Source organism: Mustela nigripes, chromosome 11 (assembly GCF_022355385.1).
Source record: "Mustela nigripes isolate SB6536 chromosome 11, MUSNIG.SB6536, whole genome shotgun sequence".
Classification (NCBI taxonomy): Eukaryota; Metazoa; Chordata; class Mammalia; order Carnivora; family Mustelidae; genus Mustela; species Mustela nigripes.
Window position 1 is genome coordinate 37,126,686 of NC_081567.1, and position 24,570 is coordinate 37,151,255.

At 60.8% G+C, this 24,570-nt stretch overlaps 1 protein-coding gene across 1 annotated transcript; it reads right to left on the bottom strand.

Annotated features, from left to right (window-relative positions):
• Positions 1 to 1,147: 1,147 nt before the first annotated feature.
• Positions 1,148 to 24,511, bottom strand: KCTD5 (potassium channel tetramerization domain containing 5). Its single transcript, XM_059415605.1, has 6 exons — positions 24,219 to 24,511; positions 14,433 to 14,541; positions 12,724 to 12,815; positions 10,864 to 10,959; positions 8,250 to 8,375; positions 1,148 to 2,719 (listed from the first exon to the last, which is right to left on the bottom strand). The coding sequence occupies exons 1-6, from the start codon at positions 24,468 to 24,470 to the stop codon at positions 2,690 to 2,692; spliced, it is 705 nt and encodes a 234-aa protein (XP_059271588.1). The 5' UTR covers positions 24,471 to 24,511; the 3' UTR covers positions 1,148 to 2,689.
• Positions 24,512 to 24,570: the final 59 nt, after the last annotated feature.

The window sequence follows — 24,570 nt, forward strand, 5'->3', positions numbered from 1 at the left end:
GGCACACGCACAGGGGACTCGGTGCCTGGCCGGCCTAAGGGCACAGGCTCACAGGGATGGACAGATAGCTGCAGCCTGGGGCCCACTGAGCCAGCCACTGCCTCCCACTCTGGGGAAGATGGTAGAAGGCCAGAAAGACCTGGGGGGGCAAACAACAAAGCTTAGGTGGGAGAAGCCAGGCCAGGGGACCAGAAGGTTCCAGACACAGGCTCAGTAGGGGTCCCAGCAGCTGCACACTCCATGTGCCCGCCCACCTCTGTCCTGCCCGCTGGAGCTACAGGGCTGGCTGCCCAGAGAGCTGTGCCCCTGCCCTCTCCACACCTTCCCCCAGCAGGTGGGCCAGAGGACAAGTTTCAAGAGGCAGGGCTCTCTCCCTGCCTGGCGCACCCAGAGTAAGAGCCCTGTGTCGGGACCTGGGCTGGGCAGCTGGCTCCCCTCCAGTCCTCTCCTGGGACACGTTCAGATTTGCTGCTGGCATCAGAGCTGAGAGATGCTGAATCAGCCTGTGCAGAAAGTAAACTCTCTGAAGCAGGATTTGGAGTCCTTCCCTGCGTGTCCCCGGCTGCGTGCTGAGTGCCAACCCCCCACCCCAGGCAAGCAGGCCCCGCGCCCCAGCCTGGGCCCGCAGGACAAACCACCAGGACCCTGGGAGCCCTGGCCAGGCCAGCAGCACACCTGCAAGCAGGATGGACGCTCAGATAAGGCTGGGGGTCTGTGCAACCTCAGGGAGGGCGGAGCTCTCCAGGGAACACCGGGACAGGAATTTCCCCCAAGCATAGGGGGCACGGCTCAGAGCATCCCAACAACAGCCAGCAGGGGGAGCCCGAGCAGCTGTGGGGCAGGGTGGTGGGGGGAGGCGCCCCAGGACCCACGCAGGTGGCGCTTCTGGGTGGGGTGGGCAGGGCGGCATCACTTGAAGATCTTTGGATCTTTGTCCCCTGGGGATGGGGCAGGAGGCTGGCAGGGGGTAGGCCGCCGAAGGTGGGGGAGAGCCTTTCAGTGCTTGTGCAGCAGCCCCTTCTGTGTGTTTTGAGACACTAACAGTTGTTGTCATTCATAAATACACAATTTTATTTGCTATTTTCAGGGGAAACTTAGGCATTAAACTGTAAGCTGATAAAATACGGATACCTAAAAAAGTATAAAAGTATAAATATCCCCTTAGAATAAATTTTAGTGAATTAAAGTCTTAATATCTTTAAATTAAAAAACCACAAGCCTATCTATTATGTCAAGGTCATGAATCAAACGACGCTACGTGGCCAGCAGCGCCCACAGATACACCCCAAGGCCAACGAGGGGCTGCCCCTGCCCCAGGCGCACGGAGAGGATGGGTCGCCGGGGCCTCAGGGCGCCCTCTAGAAAGGCTGCGATGAATCTGAAGCCAAACATTTAACAACGTACGAGAGACCTTACAGAGAGGAGGAGGTAAGTCCTGGGCGCCAGAGAACCTGGTTCATCAGGTTGTTGGCAAAGAGGAGGGCACAGGCAGAAGCCTCCGGAAGCACTGGAGACTGAGCACACCCGAGCCAGCCCCCCACCCCACCCCACCCCCCGGGCTCTGACAGTCCCCCGACAGCTAGGGAAGGCCTGTCTTCAGAGCAAGCGGGCGGCGTTGTTTACAGGGGTTCTGGTCCCTCCGGCGTCGTGTCCCGCGGGCAGAGCCTGTACAGGGCACATCTCAAACACCCCAAACCCCAGAGAGAACTGCATAGTTAGACGAAGAAAACGAGCGAGCCGGCAAGAGGGAGAGACTGGTGATGCACTGTAAACATTCGGGTTTCAGCGTGACCTGGAGTCTCGGCTCCGGAAGCCAGGCGGACAGGCCTCCCCACCCCGACCTCCATCCCAGGCGAGACAAAGGCACTGACAAGCAGCAGCTCCCCACAGGCCCACGGCCGGGCCACACCGAACTGCTACCCCCTCTCAATGATGTAATACATCCGTCCGAACGCAGCTGCGTTTGTAGCCGTTTCTAAGGACTAAGCACTCTGGGTAGTCCATCCACACTGGGGAAGAAGGGATGCAAAGTTCTCTTGCCTGGAAAACACAAGTGGAGAAGCCTCGACTGTTCCAGGTGGGGTCAGGCCAGGGGAGCTGGGCTCTGAAGGAGGCCAGGCCTCGGGGGCGAGGCCCGGGAAGTAGTGAACACGCAGAGGCTGCCTCTCTCAGGAGCCACACGCCGCAGCTGCGAGAAATCGCCAACCATTCCTCCAGGGAGGTTGCGTGGACTCCAGGGCCTGGTGCGTGAGTGGACCAGGGCCTGGTGCGTGAGTGGGTGACCAGCGGGCACTGGAGCCTGGGGCCACAGCACTGCAGCCACGTCCTGCCAACAAGGCCCGGGCTCCGTCAGACTGTTTATGTTAGCACCAAGAGCGCTGTCCTTTAAATGACCTTCGGTGATCACAGGGGTTGGCTGGAAGCATCCTGCCTCAGGCCCGTGCAGCCTGGGGAACATGGCACGGGGACACCCACCTGGCCAGCAGGCCTGCTCCAAGTGGGGACGCCCGGCCTCAGCGGGTCCCGTCTCTCACCGCCCACCTCAGAGGCAAAAAGGATCCACACCCAGATCTCTATAGATAAATTGTCAAACACAGGTTTCTTCTCACGGCCAAGCTTCCTCCACATGGCAGATCGTTGCAACTTGGGACAAGATAAAATGCTTCTTCAGTCGACAACACTGTGCTTCTCACATCCTTGAACCCCGTTCTTGCAAAATCTGAAAACGCCAAACACAGACAGTGAGGTCCTGGATGCTGGACGGTGCTGCAGCCAGCCGCCAGCTGGGAGCCACAGGGCCCTGAAGCAAAGCACTGCTCTGGGAGCAGGGCCCAAGACCCCAAGTCCACCTGCAGGGAGCTCAGGGGCCAAGAACAGGCTGAGAGACCCTCGGCTGGGGGCCCCTCCAGATCTCCATCCCAACCCACGGCAGACACAGACGCCCCAGCCTCCCACCTCTGCAGCCAGCCTGTCCCCCACCAGGCGCCTCTAGACCACCTCGGGGAGGCCTGAGATGTGTTGGGGAGGTGCACCTGGGACTTGTCTCCTTATCGAGTGCCCAGAGGTCCCTGGCAGCACCCGCTGATGGTTGCCGCTGCTCTCCTGCAGGGGCCAGAGCCTGGCTGCCAGGCACCAAGTCCTGAGCCTCCAGCCTGGCCAGGTCTGGGCTGCAGACACAGCTGCTACACCGCCAGGGGCCTGGGGGTATGTATCAGCGGGCCCCACCCCAACTTGCTCTCTTTCCTGGTCCCATCACAAACCAAGTCCCCTGGGTGTCCCCTCAGCCCTGCCCCAGTCACACAATCCCTAAGCCTGGGCCCCCAGGACCACCCCATCACTGCCACACCCACCAGTTCAGCCCAAACGCTGCCACTGCCTGGCAGGCCTTGCTGCCTCAAGGCCGCCAGCCTCTCCTCACTGCACCCCGCAGAGTCCCCTGCCTCTTGGCCACCATGCCTGTCCCTGTTCCTCTCATTCCTTAGCGACAGAGAGGGCCCCCAGCCCCCCTCAGCCCTGAGCACGGGTGGAACCTGCAGAACCAGCACATCTGTCGCTGTTTCGACGAACACACGCAGTACAGAACCATGAGATGTGCCCAAGTCCCAGCCTGGCCCAGCGCAGCCAAGACCAGTGCTGTATGGCGGCCCGTGCCATCAGCCGCGGACAGCTAGCCTCCTGGGGGCATCTTCTGCTTGGATTCCAGAGCTGAGCCACATACAGCTCTGGGGACACTGTTTCTGAGCCCCAGACCTGGGCACAACGTGGGGCTGGGCCCTGGGAGGGGCCAGCTTGCTCACGCCAGGTCCAGGCCCACATAGACCCTCTGGCCAAAAAGCAGCTCCTGGCCACCTGCTCCCAGGCTGGGCGATAGGGGGGATGCCCAGAGCAGCAAGGCCACAGGAGCTGGGCACCGATCACTCACAGTCATGGAGGGCTCATTCGGAACCACTCAAGAAGGCCCAAGCTATTGAGGGCCACTCAGCCTCTGCCCTGGTGCCTTACATACCGCTGTCGACCTCTGGGACTGCACCTGCCACGTCTCAGAGGGCTCCGGAACACCTGGCTGGCATGGCTGCGTGCTCTCCTACCCTCTGCGCCCACCTCCTGGTACCCCACTCTTCTACCTGTAGGATGCACCTCCCGCTGTGATGGGGAAGCAGCGCCCCAGACTGAACATCCCTCCTTGGCCCGTACCACGACAGGATCTTACGTCTAGTAGGATTTGCCAGCTGGCTGGGAAAGCCCAGGAGGCTCCTGTCAGAGGGATGCGGTCTGGGGAGGGGACCTGGGACTGTCACACACAGGTCCCTGCTATTCCCACAGGGCTGGGCTCAGCCCCACCATCTTCACTGTTTGCTGGGCAAGCTGGGATCTGTGGGCGCCCACGAAGCAGAGTTGTCTCTCACTCAATGGGGGCCCAGCAGAGAACACAGAGTGTCTAAGTCTGCAGGAGAGAGGATGAAGCCCTTGCCCCCAGAACGTGGCCACGCCAAAGGGGCTGCCCCACTGAGTCAGTCCCAAAACTATCTCCTGATGAGGACTGAAAACCAGTCCTAGACCTGTGACAGTCACAGCCCTTCTGCCCGGAACAGAATCTTACCTGGGCCACCGCCCACAGGGGCCCACAGCATCCCCCAGGCAGCAACCCCTTGGACAGGCCTGGGGAGGGGAACACTGTCCAGCCAGGTTCCTGTCACAGGCCGGGAGGCATGCTCAGCAGCCAGCCGGCCAGGTCAGCGTGGCCACTCCGAACAGAGGTGGGCTGCAGATGCAGGCCATGCGTCTGCTTCCAGGGACTGACTGAGCGAGGACAATCAGACACCTCCGTGATCTGAGGTTCTGCACATACTCAATTGATAGCATTAGCTTAAGTCCACATTGCTTTTGACTTTCTCAACGTGGCTACCAGAGAGTCTGAAGAGGCAGGCAGACTCGGGCTGTGTAACTCCTGGACCGTGCTCGTCCAGGCCAGGGCTCGGCAAACTGTCTCAGGGAGCCGGGTGACGAGTGCGTGAGGGCTGGTGGATCAGGAGGCAAGACTGAATATGCTGTATGTGTACGTAGTCACCAAAAAGTGACCGAACACATAATGCCGCTCTCCGTCTGCAGTCCCAGTTCAGACCTCTCACAGCCAGCGGTCAACCTTCCAGGGAATGGCTGGTCACACACTTCCTCCAAGCGGCTCCTAGGACGCAAGCTGAGGGCCCCGAATTGGCACAGCTTGGCCCACGACTAGGGGGTGGGGGGTCTGGAGGGAGCAGGGGACCCCGTGATCAGCGCGTGGCTCGCCCAGCTGCAACCTGCCCTCTCTGGGCCTTGACTCCCTGTGTGCAAGCTGAGGGCACAGAGCAGGCAGCCCCGGCTCACGGGGAGCATTCGGCGCTCCGGACCCATGCAGCAGGGAGCAGCCGGGGCGTGAGGAGCGGCCGGGGCAGAGGGGCGTTTGCGAAGACCCCCCGCACAGGGCAGAGAGACAGAAGGTCATCACAGACCCCCGTCTACCAGCATCCCTCTCCTGAGGCTCAGGGCAGAGGTGCAGCCCTGGCTCTGGGGCTCTGAGCCCATGGCAGAGAAACAGGAGGGCCAGGCCATGTCCCTGCCCATGGACACCAAAGGTGACGAGGGCATTGTAGGGCCCGACGCACAGGGTTCTCAGGCCCCCCAGCTGAGGTCCCAATGCCACCCGCACAGAGACCCTAGAGGAAACAGGCCAGCAGCCCCCACCCCAGACAGGCTGGCTCCACTGCACGTCTACAGTCAGCGTCTAGCGCGGAAGGTTCTCTGTCCACTACAGGAATCAGAAAGCGCAGCGGAGGAAAGGCTGGGGTCAAGGAGACTAAAGTGAGTGGTCACTAAAGGGTGACAGAGCTCACCATGACATTTACACTTAATCTGAGTCATCCCCATCGTGACCCGCGTCTTCGTCGTCACTCTGGCCCGGCACGCAGCATGCGGCAAGGGAGAAGAAGAGAGGGCAGCGTGAGCGCGGGCTGGGACGGCGCAGCGGCTGGGGAAGGCCACGCACAGAGGCCAGGACCCACCCGCCACCCCCGTGCTGGGTAGTGAAGCAGAGATGGGCCAGTCTCGTGTGGGGGTCCTGGGCCCCAAACCCACACACCCAGACGTGCCATGGAGGGAAACCCTGGCCGGAGATGCCCCCACTGCCTCCAGGCCCGGCGCTCCCAAGGCTCCAGACCTTCCTGCCCTCTTTTTAGTGAAGAGCTGAATCTTGCCCAAACTGCGGTGAGGCCTTTGCTACTGGCCCTGGAATGGCTGTGACCTCCAGGCCACACAGACAGTCTAAAAACATGATGGGGTGGGCTCCACTGGCCGGGGGCCAGAAGTGGCGCTCAGGCAAGTGGACGCTCAGTCACCGATCAGTTCTCTATCGATCTTGTCTGTGCCACCGAACAGTTAAATCCTGCACGGGGAGGCAGGGACACCCCCAGTGGGCAATGTCGTGTATGCCCCCACCTGTCCCAACTCAGCAGAGGAGCCCTGCGCTGACACAGGGCTTGTGGCTCCAGGCCTCAGCCCCACGCTCTCCCTCTCTGTCCCAGTGTCCCCTCAGTAAGTCCTGCAAACACCCCCAGCTCAGCTCGGATGGGCAGATGGGTTTGGGAGGCCCCTGATCTGGCGGAGCTGGTCCACCCTCGTGTGCACCACTGCTCTCACTAAGCTGCCCAACCGATCCTGCCCTGCGCCAGGAGGCTGGCCCCTGGCGCCCTCCGAAGGCATGGCACTGTACAACCAGGCTGTGTCTGGTATCCCCAGGTCACTGGGCCTGCCTGGCGCTGCGTTCTGGAGGCGCCAACCACGTTCTGCCTCCTGGGGAGCTCCTGCCACTGTCCCCGTTTAGGAGCCACAGTGACAGCCATGTTTCAGACCCAGGTATTTTTGGAGAAAAAAGCAGGGCACGTTTTCAAAAGCAAAGGATTTGGGGTCACACCTGGAGCTCCCTCAAAGCAGAGACGCAGCCACAGAGCTCCCGGACTGACAAGAGCGCAGGCGGCCATCCCGCTCAAGCACAGCGACGAAGACAAGTTCAGAAACCAGAGCTTCCGCAGATGAATATCCCACACCAGGATTCTGCAACTGCTCAGAAAGATGTGGCTCCTCACGACACTTGGGGCCCCTGGGGCGGGGGTCATTTTCCACCCCAGACTCAACAGGAAGCATGTCCCTGGGCTGAGCACCGCCACCCCCCACCGAGTCCTGTCCTGGGCGGCGGGGGAGTGGCCTGGACACGCTGGGTGCCAGACAGTTGCCCCATCGTGAAGACACGGGACCGCTTCATGCTGCCATGAGCCCCATGAGGACGGCCACCACGGGAAGGTGAACACGCACGGGAACTGTGCTGTTTGCTCCTAAAGCCACACCTCCAAGGAAGGCCCTGAAAGGGTCACAAGGCAGTTCTTGGTCAACAGCACCAACCAGGGGCCACCTGGGGCGGAGGGAGGGAGCGGAGAGTCAGGAAGCATCAGGAGCCCCCAATTTAATGTCATTGTTTATAATGCTCTGGGCTGGCTCCCCTCAGAACTGGCTTCAGGGCTGACAGGCCACCACCAGCCTCCAAGGCCCAGGAGTCCCACCAGGTAGAGCCAGCCCAGGGCAGAAGCATCAGGAGTCTGTGACCCTAGGAGCATGAAGCTAACCTGAAACCCGGCGTGGCTGCCCTGCGTGAACCCTGGGAGCCCCTGCCCTCCTTGGGAGATGGAGGTGCCTGCGCCCACCAGGGAGCCAGTTCACACAGGGACAGCCCAGACGGAGCCACTACTGAGGAGCCTGGAAATCAGAGCCTCTGCATGATCTGCTGCTCCCTGTCCAAATCAAACACGACCCCCAAGACGTGGTCGGATGTGGCTAAGACAGGGACCACTTGGGAGACCCTACTCTCCAGCCCAGATGTCCCAAGCCCCAGGAAATCCATCCACACTGGCATCGAAACACAAACTTTCAGAAGCAACTCTGCCTGTCCAAAGAGGTGTGGGCAGAGGGCATGGGCTGCAGATGCCACAAGGGCTCGCCTCAAGGGGAGCCCCTGCTCCAAGACCCCTCGCTCTGCCACCTATGGCACTCCCACCACCGTGGCCCGCAGGACCCCCGTGTCGTCCCTGTGGGACTCTGTGGATGCATCGGGCAAGACCTCTCAGGAAGGAGAGCACAAGGCAGACAAGGCCCCCCTGCAGAAGGAGCTAGAGGGTCAGCGGCTGGGCCCAGAATGCCAGCGCCTACCGGCGGTCACCCACCTTGGCTTTCTCACTGGGCTCGCTGGTCGTGCCGTACGGGGAGCTGTGCAGCTCCTTGGAGACCACGCACAGGAACTCAGCCTGGTCTTCGCTCCCGTAGTTGTAGGAAGAGCCGATGCTGACCAGCTGGGAGGAGAGAAGGGCAGCACCATGGGGGCCAGTGCAGCACAAGCCCAGCCCTCCTGCTGGCAGGGACACAGCAGCCCGGGAGCCCATGCTGGGGACACCCAGCACAGCTTGTGGCCAAGAGGTTTCTAATTTCTAATGAAATCCCCACACAGCCGTACACAGCACAGACATGCACACATGCGACCCCATGAGGACACCACGCACGGGACAGGTCATTGCGGCTGGGTCATTCAGCTCTCCCAGACTTTCTGGTGGGGCCTGTGGGAGAGGAGGGCCTGGTGCTGGGAGGTGGGGGTGGGCAGGGGCGGCTGGCTCAGAGCAGGTGGTGAAGTTGAGGCCTTTGGCACAGGGACGATCCCTACGCATAGGCTGAAAACAAGCTCCCAGGGAAAGCCTGAGCTGACCTTCTCCCAGCAGGGCAAGTAACTGGAAAGGGCACACACTCTGGGGTGGGAGGGGAGGGAGGTGCGGGCGCCAGGCTCAAGGAGCCTGAATCTCAGAGATGGACACGGGCAGGACCTCAGGGTGAGCTGGTGTTGGTGGCGTGCAACAGGGACACACACAGCCGACCGGTCTGCTCCAGCCCGCCCCAGAGCCAGCACAGACTCATGTACTTCTGGAAGCAAAATGAGGCCAGAGGGAGCCTCGCACCACAGAGAGGCTTTCCAGGGCAGGATTGCTGAGCTGACGAGTGACTTGAAGGGCCCTCGCTCTTTGGCTGCACACGCTGGAGAAGGCCAGGGGTGGGGGGACCACGAGGCGCAGCGCAGGAAGGATGAGAACAGCGTGGGGGCGGAGGGCAAGGCCGAGCAAGCAGAGTGTGCCGGCCACGCAGCCTATCTGGCCAGAGACGGGAGAGCATGGCAGGCCGGCCGCTGGAGGGTGTGCCCCGGAGAGGTGTCTCCCTGCCTCTCTGGACAGATGTGCCCTGCCCCCTGCAGACCCCGGGGCAGCCGAAGCAACCTCGGAACTTTGTTCTCGCCTGCGCTCACCACGGGCTGACCCCGGGCTTGAAGCCAACACCTGTCAGGGCTCCTACCCCACTGTCCTACAGCAGGCCTGGCTCCTGCTTCTGGGAAGCAGAGCACTCCTCATCAAATGGGACTGGTTCTGGAGTCTCGCGGGCAGGAACTGGGAGAAGCCCATCCTCCAGTGACAACGACTTAGGGACAAGAGAGGAACCTGGCGTGTGTGAGGGGTCTGGGTCCTGTTCAGGGGACCTAAGGACAAAGCCCTTAGGCTGAGCACAGAGAGGAAGGGAGAGGCCCACGCAGGAGGCAGGAGATTCTCCTCCTCAGCCAGAGAGGTACAGAGGGGCTTTCCTCCCAGCGATGGTGGCCAGGTCAATCCCCTGACCGGTTTGCCTTCTCCGGGCCGCATGGCAAGGGAGGACGCCAGGGGCATGGGAGGGGGCCTCTGTCTCTGCATGGTCTCTGGCACGAGTATAACGAGGTCAGACGCTACCTGGATCCCCAGCATGCAGGCAACACCGTGAAAGGACACGGAGAGCAGTCCTGGTGGACGCAGGGCCCAGCTGCTTACCCTGCTACCCTGCCAGGCCCCCCCATGGGAGGGAGAACGCAAACCCTGCAGCTATCTTCCTGACATTTTAAGGGGACTCCAAGCATGCTCTACCACATGACCCACTGTTTCAAAGGACCCAAAGAAAAGATGTGGCCTAATCAGAAGGGAGGCTGGGATGAGCCTGTCATTTCCCACCCTCTCTCCCACGGGACTGCTTGCCACAGCTGGAACCTGCACTGGACAGAAGCAGAAAGCTCAGAGGCCTGAGGGGCCTGGCGAGCCAGGCAGCTGAGACTGGGGCTGGGGGGCCAGGCCGGGTCACAGGTCCAAGCCTTAGTTCCAACCTGCCTGAGGGACAGGAATAGTGGGCACTTTGTGGAAAAGGTGCCCGCGAATGAGTAAGCATCCTGGACGTGCTCCTAGGCCACACCTAGTGGGCCACAGCTGCACAGACGGGGAGCCCGGGCTCCACGAAGGGAAGGAGCACTCACACACCCCTGCATCAGGCCGGCTGAGTGGAGGGCACAGCTGCACCAGAGCCGAGGGCAGGAGAGGGACTGGGGGCCACAGAGCAGCCCCGTTGGGAAGGGCATCTGTGCCAACCGCAGCATAAAGGAGCCCAAGCCGCCATCTGCTCAGCCAGCGTGGGAGGGGATCTGAGGGGACGGGAAGGTGGGGTCGGGCCAGGACGCACTCAGGCTGTCAATCCCACATGCACGGAGAGGCCAGATGGGAGCGAAGAGAAGAGTCCCCGCAAAGCACGCTCAAGGAAGACAGAGAACTGGGGAAGCGTGGACGGGGACTTCCACGGGCGGCCCTGAGGAACAACTCCACCCGCCCCACCCGAACCCGCGACCAATCCAGTCAGGACAGGGCACAGGCCACCGTCTGCGAGGTGTCGGAGGACAGTGACAGGCTGCCACAGGCCCCCGACACCTCACGACTGGGCCCCGGGCGTCACCTGCTCGAACTTCCAGCCGTCGGACATGGTGGACACCATCTGCGTGAGCTCCTCCTCCTGGCACTGCAGCACGCGATACACGTGCTTCACCGGCACCTGCCAGAGCGAAAGCCATGCCTGAGACAGGCCGCACGTGCCCAGCCTGGGAGCCTGGTCCCCGGGCCCATACCAGGGACAGTCCCACGGGGGACCTGGGGCAGGCTCGCGCCCCTCAGGCTCAGATCGTGGTGCGCAGAGCGAGCCCAAATGCATCCAGCAAAGCAGAACAGGCTGAACAGGTGATGTTGTCCTCATCCGCCATCAAACATCCTTCTACTTCTAAATCACAAAGTTCCAGGAGTTACGATCCTGAAACCCCAACGTACCCCGAGCTAGACGTGAGCACGCAAGGATGCGGTGACGAACGGGGACAGCTGGGAGGGCCGGCGCGGAGGCCTGCGGAGCCTCAGACCGGGCCCTCCCTCAGGTGAGGCAGCTTCCCCAAAGCTGGTGTGTCCCCCAGTGCGGCGGGCACCCACCCACCGCCCTCCCCTGAGCTGTGTGCCAGGCACACTGCCTGGTGCGCACAGCACCCCGGGGACGTGCCCACTGGCAGCCTGCCCTCACGGCGCTGCTCCTGTGGTGGGAGGTGGCAGTTGTAACGGAGGGCATGCACGTGCCGGGAAGTCAAGGCAGTGGCTTATGCCACAGTGGTCACAACGAGAGGGCGCTGTTGCACAGCCCCAGTGCGCTCATTCATGACAAGAATGACCTGGTGCTCCCACCGAAGGCCCTGAGGAGGGGCTCTTCTACCCCCACCATGCAGAGGGGGACTCTGAGGCCAATAGGCCTCAGTGCTGCACGCGTGGGTCAGCCCGTTTATTAAGCAGGGTGACTGGACAGAGGGTAAAGTGGCAGCAAATGGCCACAGATGACCAGGGAGCCGGTGGTCGGTCTCCCGCCTCCTCCGTGGGCCCCTCCCTGCTGTCCTGGTGCCTGAGGGGCACCCAGAGGAGGGAGAGCTGGGGGCACCGTGGCCCGGGACCGGCCACTCTGAGTGGCCAGGCTGTCAGCGAGCCTCTCACAAAGGCTGACAGCTCTAGTTCAGGGCCCACCAGACACCTGGCAGGACAGCCCACGATGGGACAGGGTGGCCAAAGGGCTTCAGGTGGGTGCAGACTCCAGATACCCAAGGCGGCCCTGAAGGCACGTCCAACGCGTGGCATCCCCCCAGAGGTGCTGCTCAGCGGGAGTCGGATTGGCGCTCTGCCAGTTGCTGCGGCGCTGGCGTGTTAGCAAAGACGGACGCCTCAGCCGCGTCGGCACCTCTCTCTGCAGAAGATGACAAACTGGCTCCAGCTCTGCCGACTGGCCAAGTGCACATGGGCTCCCCGAGGGGATCTGCCCCGGAAGGCGGGCACACAGAATGCTGACTGCACCCTCCTCTCCCAGGAAACGCCAAGACTTCGTGGAACCTACACTGACCTGCAGGACTCCCACCTCCACTGTCTACCCAAGTTCACTGCCAGCCGCAGGCCCTTTGCACTTGCTGCACCCTGCTCCAGTATGCTCCCCGGTATGTCCACACCTGCTCCACACTGGAAGCCTCCCTGGAATTGCCCCCATGGCACTGTCTTATCCCCCTGGAGTGGGGCTCCCACAGGGCTGGCTGGGCAGGAACATGTGAACACACCCAGCTGGCAGAGCCACGGGAGACGGCTAGTGAGCCGGCTGTCAGGCATTAGGATGATTCCCGAGGAAACCCAGTGTGACAGGGCCAGCACTGGGGCCTCCTGCAGAGGCTGTCCCTGGTCAGCGAAAAGGGAGGGCGGGAGCTCTGCCTCCGTGGCAGGCCTTAGAAGCCACAGCCACGGGTCTTACCTGTGATGTTTTGCTGTCTCGTTCTCTAATTTTGTCCTTTACAAGTTTTATTAGTGAGGTGATATTGTAAAACTCTGCTTCCTCCAGTACTCCTAGAATAGAAAAAAGTAATTTCCAGATCCAAGAATAAACCTGCCCCGTCCCTCTGTGGACCCAGCCTGAGCCCAGCCCAGCCCCCAGCAGCTCCTCAGCTCTTCCCCACGGCCGCCGTGCAGACATTGTCGGCTCTCAGTGGGGCACCCCGGGATAAAAGGCAGAGGGCCCATTTCCTGAACACAGCCCTAGCACGTGCCACTCCAGGTGGCCTACCGGGCACACTGTCGCACACGCATCTACTCTGAGCTCTGCCCGGGGCACCCCCGGATGGAACTCAGAGACTTTCCCTCTCGCCCGCGGGTCATCTACTGCCTTCGCAGGAGGCCCGGACGTGGCAGATGGCTTCACGCAGGTCTGTCACTTGGTGCCTCAGTTTCCCCGTCCAACCGGAAGACAGGCTGGTTGAGAGGGCTGCTCCCGGCTCCAGGACTCATGCCTCTCTTCCCAAGGCTGCTGCTTGTGCTGCACCCTTTGAGGGACTCTCCGGGCCCAGGACCCCTCCTGCACATTCTGGAAGGGCCATGCTGGCCGCCCTATCCAGGCCTTGCTCTGTGTGGTGTCCCCACAGTGGCAGTGCCGGCAGCCTGGGGCTGTGGACTCTGCTCAGGCGCATTCTACCCAGGTCCCCAGGCAGCAGGGTCAGAAGAGGAGGCTGGCGGTGGGCAGCCGCACCTCCATTGTCCTTCTCAGGGTGGCGTGTGGCTGTGTAAGTCAGGGAACACGGGCCTGGCACCAGTCTGCCGCTGTCCTCGACACCTGTGGGTGAGAGCTGGGGCGCTCCACACGCTGTGCTCCCAGGGGCAGGCAGGCAGCCATGGCGGCCGCATGGGCCCTTCTGAGCACGCACTGTTTGAAACTGGCCAGGAGGCCAGGGATGAGGCCGGGGGTGGGGGCCTGTCTGCAGCAAGAGCCTGCCTCTGAGCAAGCCGCCCCAGGAACCGGCTGTGAAGTCCCGGCTTGAACCATACGGCTATGCCAACAAGACAAAAGAAGGTGCCACACAACGTGAGTGCACGTGAGGGCCAAAAGGTGCAGGCTCCGGGCTGGAGGCCAGGAAGGAAACTGACCCGGAGGCAGCAAGAGTGCAAGGAGTGAGCCCAGTGCAGTCCCGCGGTGGCTACAGGACCGCAGTCCAGCAGAAGCCAGAGCCCACACGGAGTGGAAGAGCCTGGACTGCTCAGGGCCGCGGATGCGTGAGGCTCCCCACTCGCCGTGCCCAGTGCCGGAGTGCGGCAGCACAGACGGCACTCAGAGGTGAGGCTGCAGATGGCCCTGGGAGGAGCGTGCCCGGGGCTTACCCAGCAGCCGCATCCCATGCTGTGCGAGCCAAAGTTGCTGTGAGCGGGAGCGCTAGCCCCAGCGGCATCGCTCGCCAGGCTCCTGATGCGGCCCAGAGCCTATGGGCAGTCTTCACCTCCCGGAGACCAGTGACCACTGCCCTGTGGATCACGGGAGAGAGGCAGCCGAGAGCCAGGGAGGGGACGTGGGCACCAGGGATCTCTGCAGGGGAAGGTGTGTCGGGCCTGCTCCTTGCACCCCTGTCGCTCGGGCTCCGAGGGGTCTGTGTCAAGTGACCAGTCAGCTTGTCCACTGGGCGCCTGGCCCCAACTCACCTTCCTCTGCGAGGTCTTTGTTGACGACCAGTTTCCCGTGTCTCAGGTAGTTCAGCACGGGCCCAAAGTAGGTGGGGTCTCTGTCGATTAAATAGGCCCCCGTTTCATCCTATGAGGAAGAGAGCATCCTGAGTCCTGGAGGGCAAGGCAAGGGTCCCCCAAGTGACACCAGGCCAGGCCGCACAGAGATGGCTGTAGAGGCACGCAGGTCCTGTGTCCCTTATCCCACAGGCAGATGGCCACGGCACTTCGGGAGGCAGCTGTGCACACCTCTGGCAGTTGGCAGCCTCGCACCCTCGTCTGTCGCCACCTCATGTCTCGGCCAAGTTCACCTCCCTTTATGTACTGGGCAGCATGGTGACAGTGGCTCAAGGCACGGTTTGGCCTCCGTGCGGCTCAACGCTGCCCAGCACGAAGGACCTAACACACACTCTCCCCCTGGGCACCTGTGCAGGGACTTCTCATCGGGGGAGGGGATCAGAGAGGCACACAGAACCGTGTGGAGAGGCCTGTCTTCCACGGCAAGGTGGCCCCAAAGCCTCCCAGAGATTGCTGACCAAATGAGCAAGGACACTGCACACCTGCCATGGGTCTGCTGGGCAGGGCCTGGCCCAGGCTGCCTTCCTGTGGGGCAGTCCTGCAAGGACAGACCACACAGCAGCTGCATGTCCGCCAGTGCCCTCGGTGGGTCCTGCATCTCCCGTGAGCCCACCTCCCCTCCCCGTGGCCCCAGGGAGGCCTCCGAGACAATAGGGTGACTCCATGAGTCAATGGAGCGGTCGGTGTGGTGGGCTCTGGGGGACCCTCAGCAGGAGCATGACCAGCTGAGACAGTGTGACATGCAGAAGACAGTGTGTCAGCACCTCTGCAGGGCGAGCATAGTGGTGGGAACACCTGGAGCTCTTGGGTGTCTGTGCCTACGGACACCGGCCACAGACCCAGGGCAGCAGGAAGTGTCCTAACCGTAAAGCAATAGGCCACATGAGGGACCTACTTCTCACCCACATGTGCCAGAGGCTTCCTGACACCCCCCCCCCCCCCCGCTGCAGACCTGCTCTTCTTATATTAAGTCAGTTAGGGCTCTGGATGTGGGCGTGCTGTGACCTGGACCCTTGATGCTCAGTGGGCAGGACCCGGGCACTCAGCCCAACTTCCTGGCAAGAGAGGCCATGGCCTGCTCCCCTGTGGGCTTCTGTTCCCCAAGGCGCTGTCCCAACCAGACACAGACTTCCTGAGTTCATCCTCGTGCTCGACCCCCTCCACCCTGCCATGGACCCCTGCCTCCCATCTCTCTGGACCCCTACCATTCTCTGAGCAAGACCAAGGAACTTCTGGAGGAAGGATGCTCTACCAGTCTCCCTACTGGCAAAATGTGGCCATGAAGTCGGGGGCTTGTCCCAACCCTGGCTCAGGTGTGAAAAGAGCCCAGTGCAAGACATCTGTGTCACCAAGCTCAGGATGACCGAACGGCTCACCACTACCTTGACAGCTGGCAGAAGGACAAGATCAGACAGGGACAGGGCTCGTGTCTGCCCTCACGGCACCCAGGGAACCTCCTCGTCACACTGGGCCCAGGTCCCAGCGGACCCAGACTAGGGGCCCAAGAGGACCATCACAGTAGGCCTGAGCTCCGGCAAGTCGAGGCAGCATGCGCTCAGCCCTGCGACTGTCTTCATGTTGGCACCACTGTGCCGGCCCTGGAGGGAAGGCGGCTCCACTAACCAGTAGACCACCAACGTTGCCAGCCGCGGAGGGACACGCGGAGCCCGCATCCCGAGGCTGCCCAGGGGGCCCACAGTCGTGGACCCAGAATGGCGGGTTCGCTGAATGGCCTTGTGTGGCAGGCTGTGCCCTGAGTCATCTGACACCGGGGACGTGCCACCCCCTACCGGTGACAAGCCGGCCTGCCCAGCCCTGCCACCGAGGAGCAGCACTTACAGAAACTCAACAGTGGTTTCTTCCATGGAGGCCCGCCGAGGCTCTCGGACCGGTTCCTTCCTGGGACTTTGTTTGGCTCTGATGGAGTCCGAGGTTAGGCGGGGCCAGGCGGCAGCATCAGGACGCCCTACTCTCTGTACTCAGACCTGTGCTTGTCGCGGGGGTGGGGGTAGGGGGGGTGGGGGGGTGGGTTTAGCCTCCACAGCAAATGCGGGGGCCCCAACGCCAAGACCCCAAAACCCCAAGACCCCACTGGGCTTTATCTCAGAGGCTCACAGACTCTCGCCGAGATGCGCAGAGTCTGGAAAAAGCTGACACGGCCCCTCACCGGCTGAGCTGGGCGTGCAGCCCTGGGGCCTCCCGCCCACAGCAGAAATAAGGAGAAACACACAACCCAGAAAGAAGAAACAAACAAAAAAAACCCAATTCAGAATATAAATCTCGGGCTCACTTCTGCAAAAGCCCAGAGAACAGCATTTTGGTGCCACCTACACTGGCGACGGGTGTGTGAGTGGGGGCAGCAAGGGCCGTACACAGTCAGCTCCACCGTGTCCGCACGCGCCGCGGGGACCCCGGTCTGCTCACACTGGCAGTGGACAGCAGGGAATGGGAGCAGGACACAAACTCTGGCTGGTGGGAAGACTTGCGAGTCCCTCGTTTCCTCTTGCCATCCTGTCCTTGGTTTATGCAAGTGTGTGCTACATGTGTTGAGTGGCCAGCTTTGTGTGTTTTTTGTAAAAGAGCCTGAATTAAGCCTCCTTTCTTGACAAATCATTTCCCTCTGTTGACCTTCCCCACTTCTCACTGAATTAGCGTCTGACCTACTTGTGAAGTGCCAGCTTTAAAAATACACATGCACCTTAAAAACTTGAAACAGGGGACGGTGGCCCTGGCTTAGAGATACGTAATGAGGGCCAACTCCCCACAGACTGTCAGTCCGCAAGCTGCTGGGAGCAGGGCAGCCCGAGGATGTCCGGGTCGCCTGGATCCCTCTCCTAGGGAGACCTACTCCAAGGCCAAGCTGCTGGCCTGCACGGCAAGTCTGAAGTCTGGACCCCTAAGCTTGGGCTGCTGGGCCACTGGCACCAGGCAGGGAGGTGGCCAGGCCGGAGATCACGCCCTGGCCATGGGCCCCGCGTGCAGAGTCATTTCTCTGAGAGGAGCCAGTGAGCAAAGGTAAGGCCAAGCCCACATCACATGCTCTCGTAGGAGACACCTAACTGTGGCCCCAACAAGGACGGAGGCAGAGAGGACATTCCTCACTTGAACCTCCTATCCCCTCCCCACCCTGGCCTGTTCTTTCCTTTCCGGGCCTACTCAGCATCCTCAGCCCACACTGCTGGTTAGGAAACAACGTTCTGCAAGGGGCAGAAACACACCTGCGCCCCTCGGGAGGCAGCCCCCAAGACCTAGGGTCTCCCCACTCACTCTGCACCCAGAAGTAAAACTTCTGGCCATGAGGGGCAGGGGGCAGGATCGCACACACTGCCCAGCAAAGTACCATGGGTAAGGCGGGGGCTGCTTGTCCCTCAGGGCCAGCCGGTCCTGGAAATGGTGATTAGGAGTGAGGGTCAGGGATGCCGAACTCTCCCCAAGATTCTAAATGGACAAGAGCTCTGGGAGCGCGCGCTCTGTGGAGCCTCTGCACTTGGCCCCATTCCACCACCTCCAGGGCCTCCACAAACACGCCGGGAAGCAGGACTCTGCCACCACCTTGTTGCGGGAGGAAAAGCACAGCCACTGGAGCCTGGAAATGAGGAGGGCTGAGTGTCCTGAGCTAAATGGGAGAAAAATTCTGTCACATCTCCCTGTGAAAATCTAAATGTAAATGCACAGAATTCTCTGTGCACCGACATCTGCGATCAACCTAATTAGAAATACTCAGCTTTTACCCTAAAATGATTCGTTTCGAGGGACTGTTCCAAATTTGCACAAGAAACCTTCAACTTCCACCCTCTCCTCTGTTTCATTTTCTACAGTCCGTCAAACCCTCCATCCAGGAGAGGCCTGGGATGTCACCAATTAAAAAGGAGAGGCAGAGACCCGGAGACCAGAGAGAGCTGTGGCCTGGGATCCACCAGGGCAGGCCCCTGCGCTGCCGGGAGTGTCAGCGGGCTCTAACTACGCGTTCCCTGTGCGAGCCCCCAAGACACCCGTGTGTGCTGAGATCAGGCGCACTCCCACTCCCTTGCCCACCAGGGGCTGAGGCAAAGGTGCGCACGTCCGGGTTCCGGGTCATTCCCAACCTCAGTGCCGGCCCTGGCAACAAACCTCCTCAGACCTCCAACAGCACCCAGCTCCCAGGGCCCTGACCCCCAGAGTGTCCCAATTTAGAATGGCATACACGACTCAGATGAGGCTCGCCCAGACGCAAACAGGGGGGCCTGTATGAAAGGACCCCCGCAAGGCCCAGGCTCCTCCTGCAGCAAGCATGTCTCAGAGTCAGCTACGGCAGGTCCCCTGGGACCCCAGGAACCTGTGGGGGTGGTTCAGAGTGACCCACTCAGTGTGGCAGGACTGGGGGCGCTGACAGCAAATGCCAGGTCACCTGTGCATACACAGGGGCTGGGTCACCCTGGGGCCAAGGGACAGTCCTGGGCAAGGTGCTCAGTGGACTGGCCAGCCCAAGAGCCAGCCATCAGAGTCACAGCTGCTGTGAACGTTCATGTCACAAAGCCAGGGACAGAGTGTCTGCCAGGCCTTTGCAGGTGCTCCCCTCCCTAGAAGGTCTAGCCTCAGAACATCTGCACCTAAGTCCTCTACACATGTCACATTACTGACTCTGGGGTGAGTGTGTGTGTTTAACATAAATCTGCTGGCACGAGAAAGCCAGCTAGTGACAGAAACGGCGGGGGGGGGGGGGGGGCGCACCACAATCACCTAGGGCAGAAGCACCACACAGCGACTGACCCAGGGTCCCCGGCTGCAACGCCCCCCGGCCACCTCAGAGGGGAGGCCTCCTCAAGCCCAGAGCCCCCAGGTCCCCAGGCGCCACGCTGCCCCCACCTCACGCCTAGCGCACTGCTCCTGGGAGGCCTTCGAGCCTGCCCCGCCAGCTGTCCCCGCAGCCACCGCCCTGCTGGCTCCAAGACGGCCTCTGCTCTCTTCCCACACCCAGTCCCATGGGCAGATCTGGTGCGGAGTTCACCCTTCCTTCTTGCTGGGGCCGAAGGGCAGGCCTGTGGCTCCTCTGCTACCTCGCCGCACCTCCCCCCTCCTTGCCCACTGCACAGTGCTGGGGCTCGGCCAGTGCCCCTGCGGCCTGCCTCTCCCTGACGTGTTTCCAGAAACCTACCTCAGTCTCTCTGCTGGAGCTGACCCAGCTCACCACCTCCACAACTGGGGCCACCCAAGCCTGACTGGCAAAACCAGGCCAAGATCCAGAAGCCCAACAGCCGAGGAAACTAGAACCCACTGGAATGCGGATGATGGGAAGAGACACTCGTGCACACCCACACGTGGACGCCTCCAGCCCATTCTGAACACGCGGGCAGATGGACTGGAACCCTGGAGTATGCTCACCAGGCTCAAAGACCTCGTTTCTTGCAAGAAAACTCGCTGGCTGCCCAGGAAGCTGTGTCCCTCCCTGACGCCCAGGCTCCAGAGCTGGGAAGCCGCCCTCAGGCCTGTCCTCAGCTCGGCCAGGAGCTCTGGGTGGAAGAGACCAACACGGAGGGCCGGAGGACAGGAGGACGGGGCTCGCACACAGCGTTCGAGGCTGGCAGCGCAGACCAGACTGTGCGGAAATTCAGAGGCCGCATGCACGACACAAGCCGCAGTGAGGACAAATTCCGAAGCAGAGAGGAAAGCGCCCTCTCTAAGAACAAAACAGGGAGCAGTGTGAGGCACCTGCTGCTACAAGGACCCCGCATGGAGCCCTAAGCGGGCTGGTGTGGCCCGCACCGTCTTCCTCAACCCTCACAACTCCTCCGTACCAGCGTTGCACAGCAAGTTAAGTTCTGGTAAAGGTCCAAGTCAGGCCCAAGTCCCCAGTCTCGCTCTGCCACCAGAGAAGACGCCCCGTCTCCCAGTATCCACAGCACACCGGCACCAGCCCGGATGTTTCTGGAGCTCTGCAGCCCAGGGGGAGCCCCCCAGCCACGCACAAACCTCCCTTGGTGCAGAGCCGGCTCCTTTACGGGACTTTAGGGACTGCTGACCTGCAGCGGCCCTGGAAGGGAGCTGTGAGCACCCAGCCGCGGGTGAGAGCAGCCACGGACACCCTGTCAATGAGCCGGAATGAAACTCGATTAGCAGCATCAGCCAGGTGGGCCACAGGGTCCTGTGGTTGAGGATGTGGCTCTGAGCACAGCTCCAAACCAAGCCTAGTCGCCATGCAGGGCAGAAAGAGGAAGTGCAGTGATGACCCTTTCCGCCTGGGCTGCCCTCAGGCAGCTGACGGCAGGGACAGCTGCAAGCCCGTGTCTGATAACCTAGAGAGAGCTCTTCTCCCTTAATGCAAGTCCTTTCCCAGGATGGTCTGGACTAGACTGGACTCACAGGCTGCTTCGGGTCTGGGGCTGTCCACTCAGGTGCCCCGTGGAGACGTACCGTGGGCTCTGCCAGCGAGCACCTGCTGCACAGCGGGGAGGCGGGGGCCCCTCCCTCGGCCTGGGTCCTAGGCCAACCACGGCACGTGGCCAGGGCTAAGAACATGCTCAGAGCCACATCCTTGACCACAGTGGGAAATGAAATGCACCAGAGTCTCCGGTCACCCACTCCGGGCCTCAGACAGGACAACACGGCTCTCACGGGTGCCCGGGATGCCCTTCGGAATTTGAGAAGTTAGCCTTTCGTCTCTGACTTAGTTCCCTGGAGCATAATCTGCTCTTTCCACTCTAAGGAATCCCCACTTCTCTTGCCAAGCAACTTAAAAGTTTGTACTTCCACCCACATCCCTCATCGCTTGGCCGTGCCTGTAAACTCCCTTCCACTCTCTCTCCAATCCCAGCACTCTTGCCAACACCAAGCGCACCCAGAGTGAGCCCAGGCAAAGAGCTGCAAGTGACAGGTCACCAGAGGCCCTGTGATGGCCCCACCCCTCAAAGACCCATCTGCACCACAGTATCTGCAAGGACAAAAGCTCAGGTTTTCTCTAGGCCTGACTCAGGCAGCATGGAACCCACCTCAAATCCTACTTAATCTGAGTGGTTTCCAACCACCAAGCAGCAGTATTTCCTGTTTCAACTCCTAGAGCATCTCCACACCGAAACAGGGGCTGATTCAGCTTGGAACAAATGCTACCCTGTTTTCAGCTGTGCCCGATGGGCCAGGTACCATGGAATCCAAAGAGACTTAACCCAAATGAATCACACATCAAGCATTCACCAAGCACTTCCAGGAAGGAGTGTCACACCCCGCCCGCCCCTTACGAGAACCTGGGAGAAAGATGACCCAGACAGCAGGGGGGCAGAGGCTGAAATGAACACCCCAGACGCAGCCCCACTGAGGAAGTGAGAATTCATACTTGACCGGTCTACAGAGAGCTGCACAGCAGCCATGGGGCTAGAGTCAGCACTGAGACAGGAGGGTAAGCGTTTGGAGCCCAGAACTGGTCTCAGGCTTAGTTCCAAGAGAGGGAACACGGCCTTAGGGGTAGGGGGACCACCCTGCTCCCCACCTCCTCCCTAACAACCTGTTCATGGCCTTCAGAAAACATTCCATCACTCCACCTCTCCCACAGGCTCCCGCAGTATTTAAGAGCAGGCTCCAGGCACTTTCCCAATGAATTTCAACCCATCAGGCTTCCAAAAGGTTCCTGGTCTCCCCTTCCATGGAAAACACCCCCCCCCCGCCCCAATTTCCCCACTCAACCCCTATCCAAGCACCAGCTTGCTGGAGCCCAGGAGCTCAATAAACACTCGCCAGGTGCCCAGCAGGAACCTTCCACCAGGTCTGTGCTGACGTCCAGCCCTAGGGACATCTGTCAGGTATGCTTTCATCCATTTTAACTATGAAGTGAGGGCTTCGAGGTTTCTACAAGTGAATCAACATCCTGTTTCTCTTCCATCATGTCATAATCACTGGTTGTCCCACTCCTCCAAACACCCCTTCCCCTCCGCCCTCAGCCTCCACTTCCTCTCACACGGGGTCTAATTATCTAGGAGTGAATCCCTGGGACATTCTTTCATCAGAGAGGCAGAGCGGGGGAAACGGCACTGAGGAGACCCAGTATCTTACACGTTGCAGCTCATCTGAAGTAAAGAACTCACTCTCTGGCCCTGACCGATGTGAATCAGCATTACTCTTTCTGGCAAACTCCCATTACGCTCGACAAAAACTCACGCTTATTCACTAACAACTATCCTATGAGACAGAAACTGTATCTATCTGCCGCATTTCCTTCGTGTTCTAAATTTCACTCTTAAAACCTGCAGATCAAATGCGGGGAAGCGCCCGACAGTTACAAGAAGCAACCGCACCAGATGCGTTCCAGTGGATTAATTACCTCCCCCAAGAGGCTGTTATTACAGTAAGCATGTTTTTTTTTTTAAGTCGTTTTGAGACAGTAAAACGAAGGCACGAAAGGACTTAACTGCGAGGGCTATCGTTCGTTGGCTCTGAATCAATTGTTTTAGTGAACAGAGAGACTGGGCCTCAAAAAAGAAAAAAAAATGCAATGGACAAGAGAAATTTTAAAAAATCGGATTCAATCTACAAAACAGGAACTCTCGAGTAGAATTCCCACTGAATGACCACTGTGGCCCCGGGTTTTAATACCAAGCAAGCAACCAACCAACAGTAAAACGTACACCCTCACCATGAAAGGAAAATCACAGCAAACAAAAGCCTATTTCTGTCCTGGAGAGGTCTGCCATTTTCTGGGAGGTCAGTTCTCCACCAGCGGAGAGAGCTGGGTCAACCCGGTAGAAGCAGCTGGGGGCAGCGGCGCGGGCAGGGGGACGAGTGGAGCGCTGGCATCTCAAACCCTGATTTCTGCCAAGGACAAGTGGTCTTGTGGTGGCTCAGGAGCTCGCCTTTCCTTATCGTAAGGTCACGCCACCAGGAGGATGGGTTCCGTCAGCCTTCCCAAACTTGAAGAGGGAGCTGCATCTCTCTGGGAAGACTTGTGCCTGGCAAGCTTTGAGCCGGTGAGGCACAAAGCCAAGTGTAATTATGTACGCTCCACTGAGAAGACCCAGGAAAGTTAGAAGGTTGTGAACCGCCTGGGATAAATATAGGTGACAACTACTCTTTCGACTAGCCTTTCCCAAGTCTCAGCCGGTACAGATCCTGAGCCGCTCTTCTCAGCCACAAAGGGTCTCACAAAGGGAATAATACAGTTTCCATTACCATCAGCACCACCGGAGGAGCCCTTAATGCAAGACAAGCTCCCCTTTCGGGAGGCCGGTGGGGACGCAGCCCGGAAAAACATCCCTACCTGGTCCCTCCTTGCCACCCCTCGGCCCGCGCAACCTTCGCTTTGAGAAATTACTCCACGGACGGCTCCTTCTGCGAGTGCTGAGTGGGCGCGTGTTGTGGCTGTAAACGACGGAGCGCCAACTCTAAATGCAAGTCACTGGGAAAGGCAGGTCACCCGTGTCAACACCCCCCCCCCCCCCCCCGCCAACGTGAAGGCAAACGTCTGGAATGCGAGAAGATGAGGAGGAGGCCAGGAATCTCCGATTCCAGGGCCACGAAGTACACGGGGACACAGACGAGGCGCTCCCACGGGGGAAAAGAAAGTGGATCCCCAGCAAGGTCCGGGGCGTGGGAAAGCTCCGCCGGGGGGCGGAGGGGGCGAGAGCGAGCCGAGGCGGGCCGGCCGCGCGTCCTCCAGGGCGGTGGGCGCCCGGGCAACCAGCCGCGGCCTCCCCGGCCCGGGACGGGGAGTCGGGCGGCCCTCACCTTGTCCGAGTCCAGGTCGGGGTCGGCCTGGCACAGACGGTACAGGAAGGATTTCGGGTCCCGGCACAGCGTCTGCCGGGTGGTGAGGAAGTAGGTGCCGCCGACGTTGAGCCGGACCCACTTGGACACCCCGCCGGGGCGCTGGGTCAGGGCGCCGAGCCCCGCGCTGCAGCGGCGGCACAGGCCGGCCCCCAGCCCCGCCCCGAGGCCGCCCGGGGCCAGCGGCAGCACCTCGCAGTGATTCTCCGCCATGATCCCAGCAAGCCCCGCCACAGATCCTCCCCACCGGAAGCGTCCGGCCTTTAATACCGTCCTCCTCGCTCTGTCCCGCCCACGGGTCCGCCCTCATAAA

What these genes read in the sequence shown, in the direction of transcription:
- KCTD5 (XM_059415605.1), bottom strand. Translation starts at nt 24,470, where the DNA reads ATGGCGGAGAATCACTGCGAGGTGCTGCCGCTGGCCCCGGGCGGCCTC. An exon ending in CAAAGACCTCGCAGAGGAAG is followed by an intron (nt 12,816 to 14,432) that starts GTGAGTTGGGGC and finishes TTTCTATTCTAG; the next exon opens with GAGTACTGGAGGAAGCAGAG. An exon ending in GAGACAGCAAAACATCACAG is followed by an intron (nt 10,960 to 12,723) that starts GTAAGACCCGTG and finishes TCGCTCTGGCAG; the next exon opens with GTGCCGGTGAAGCACGTGTA.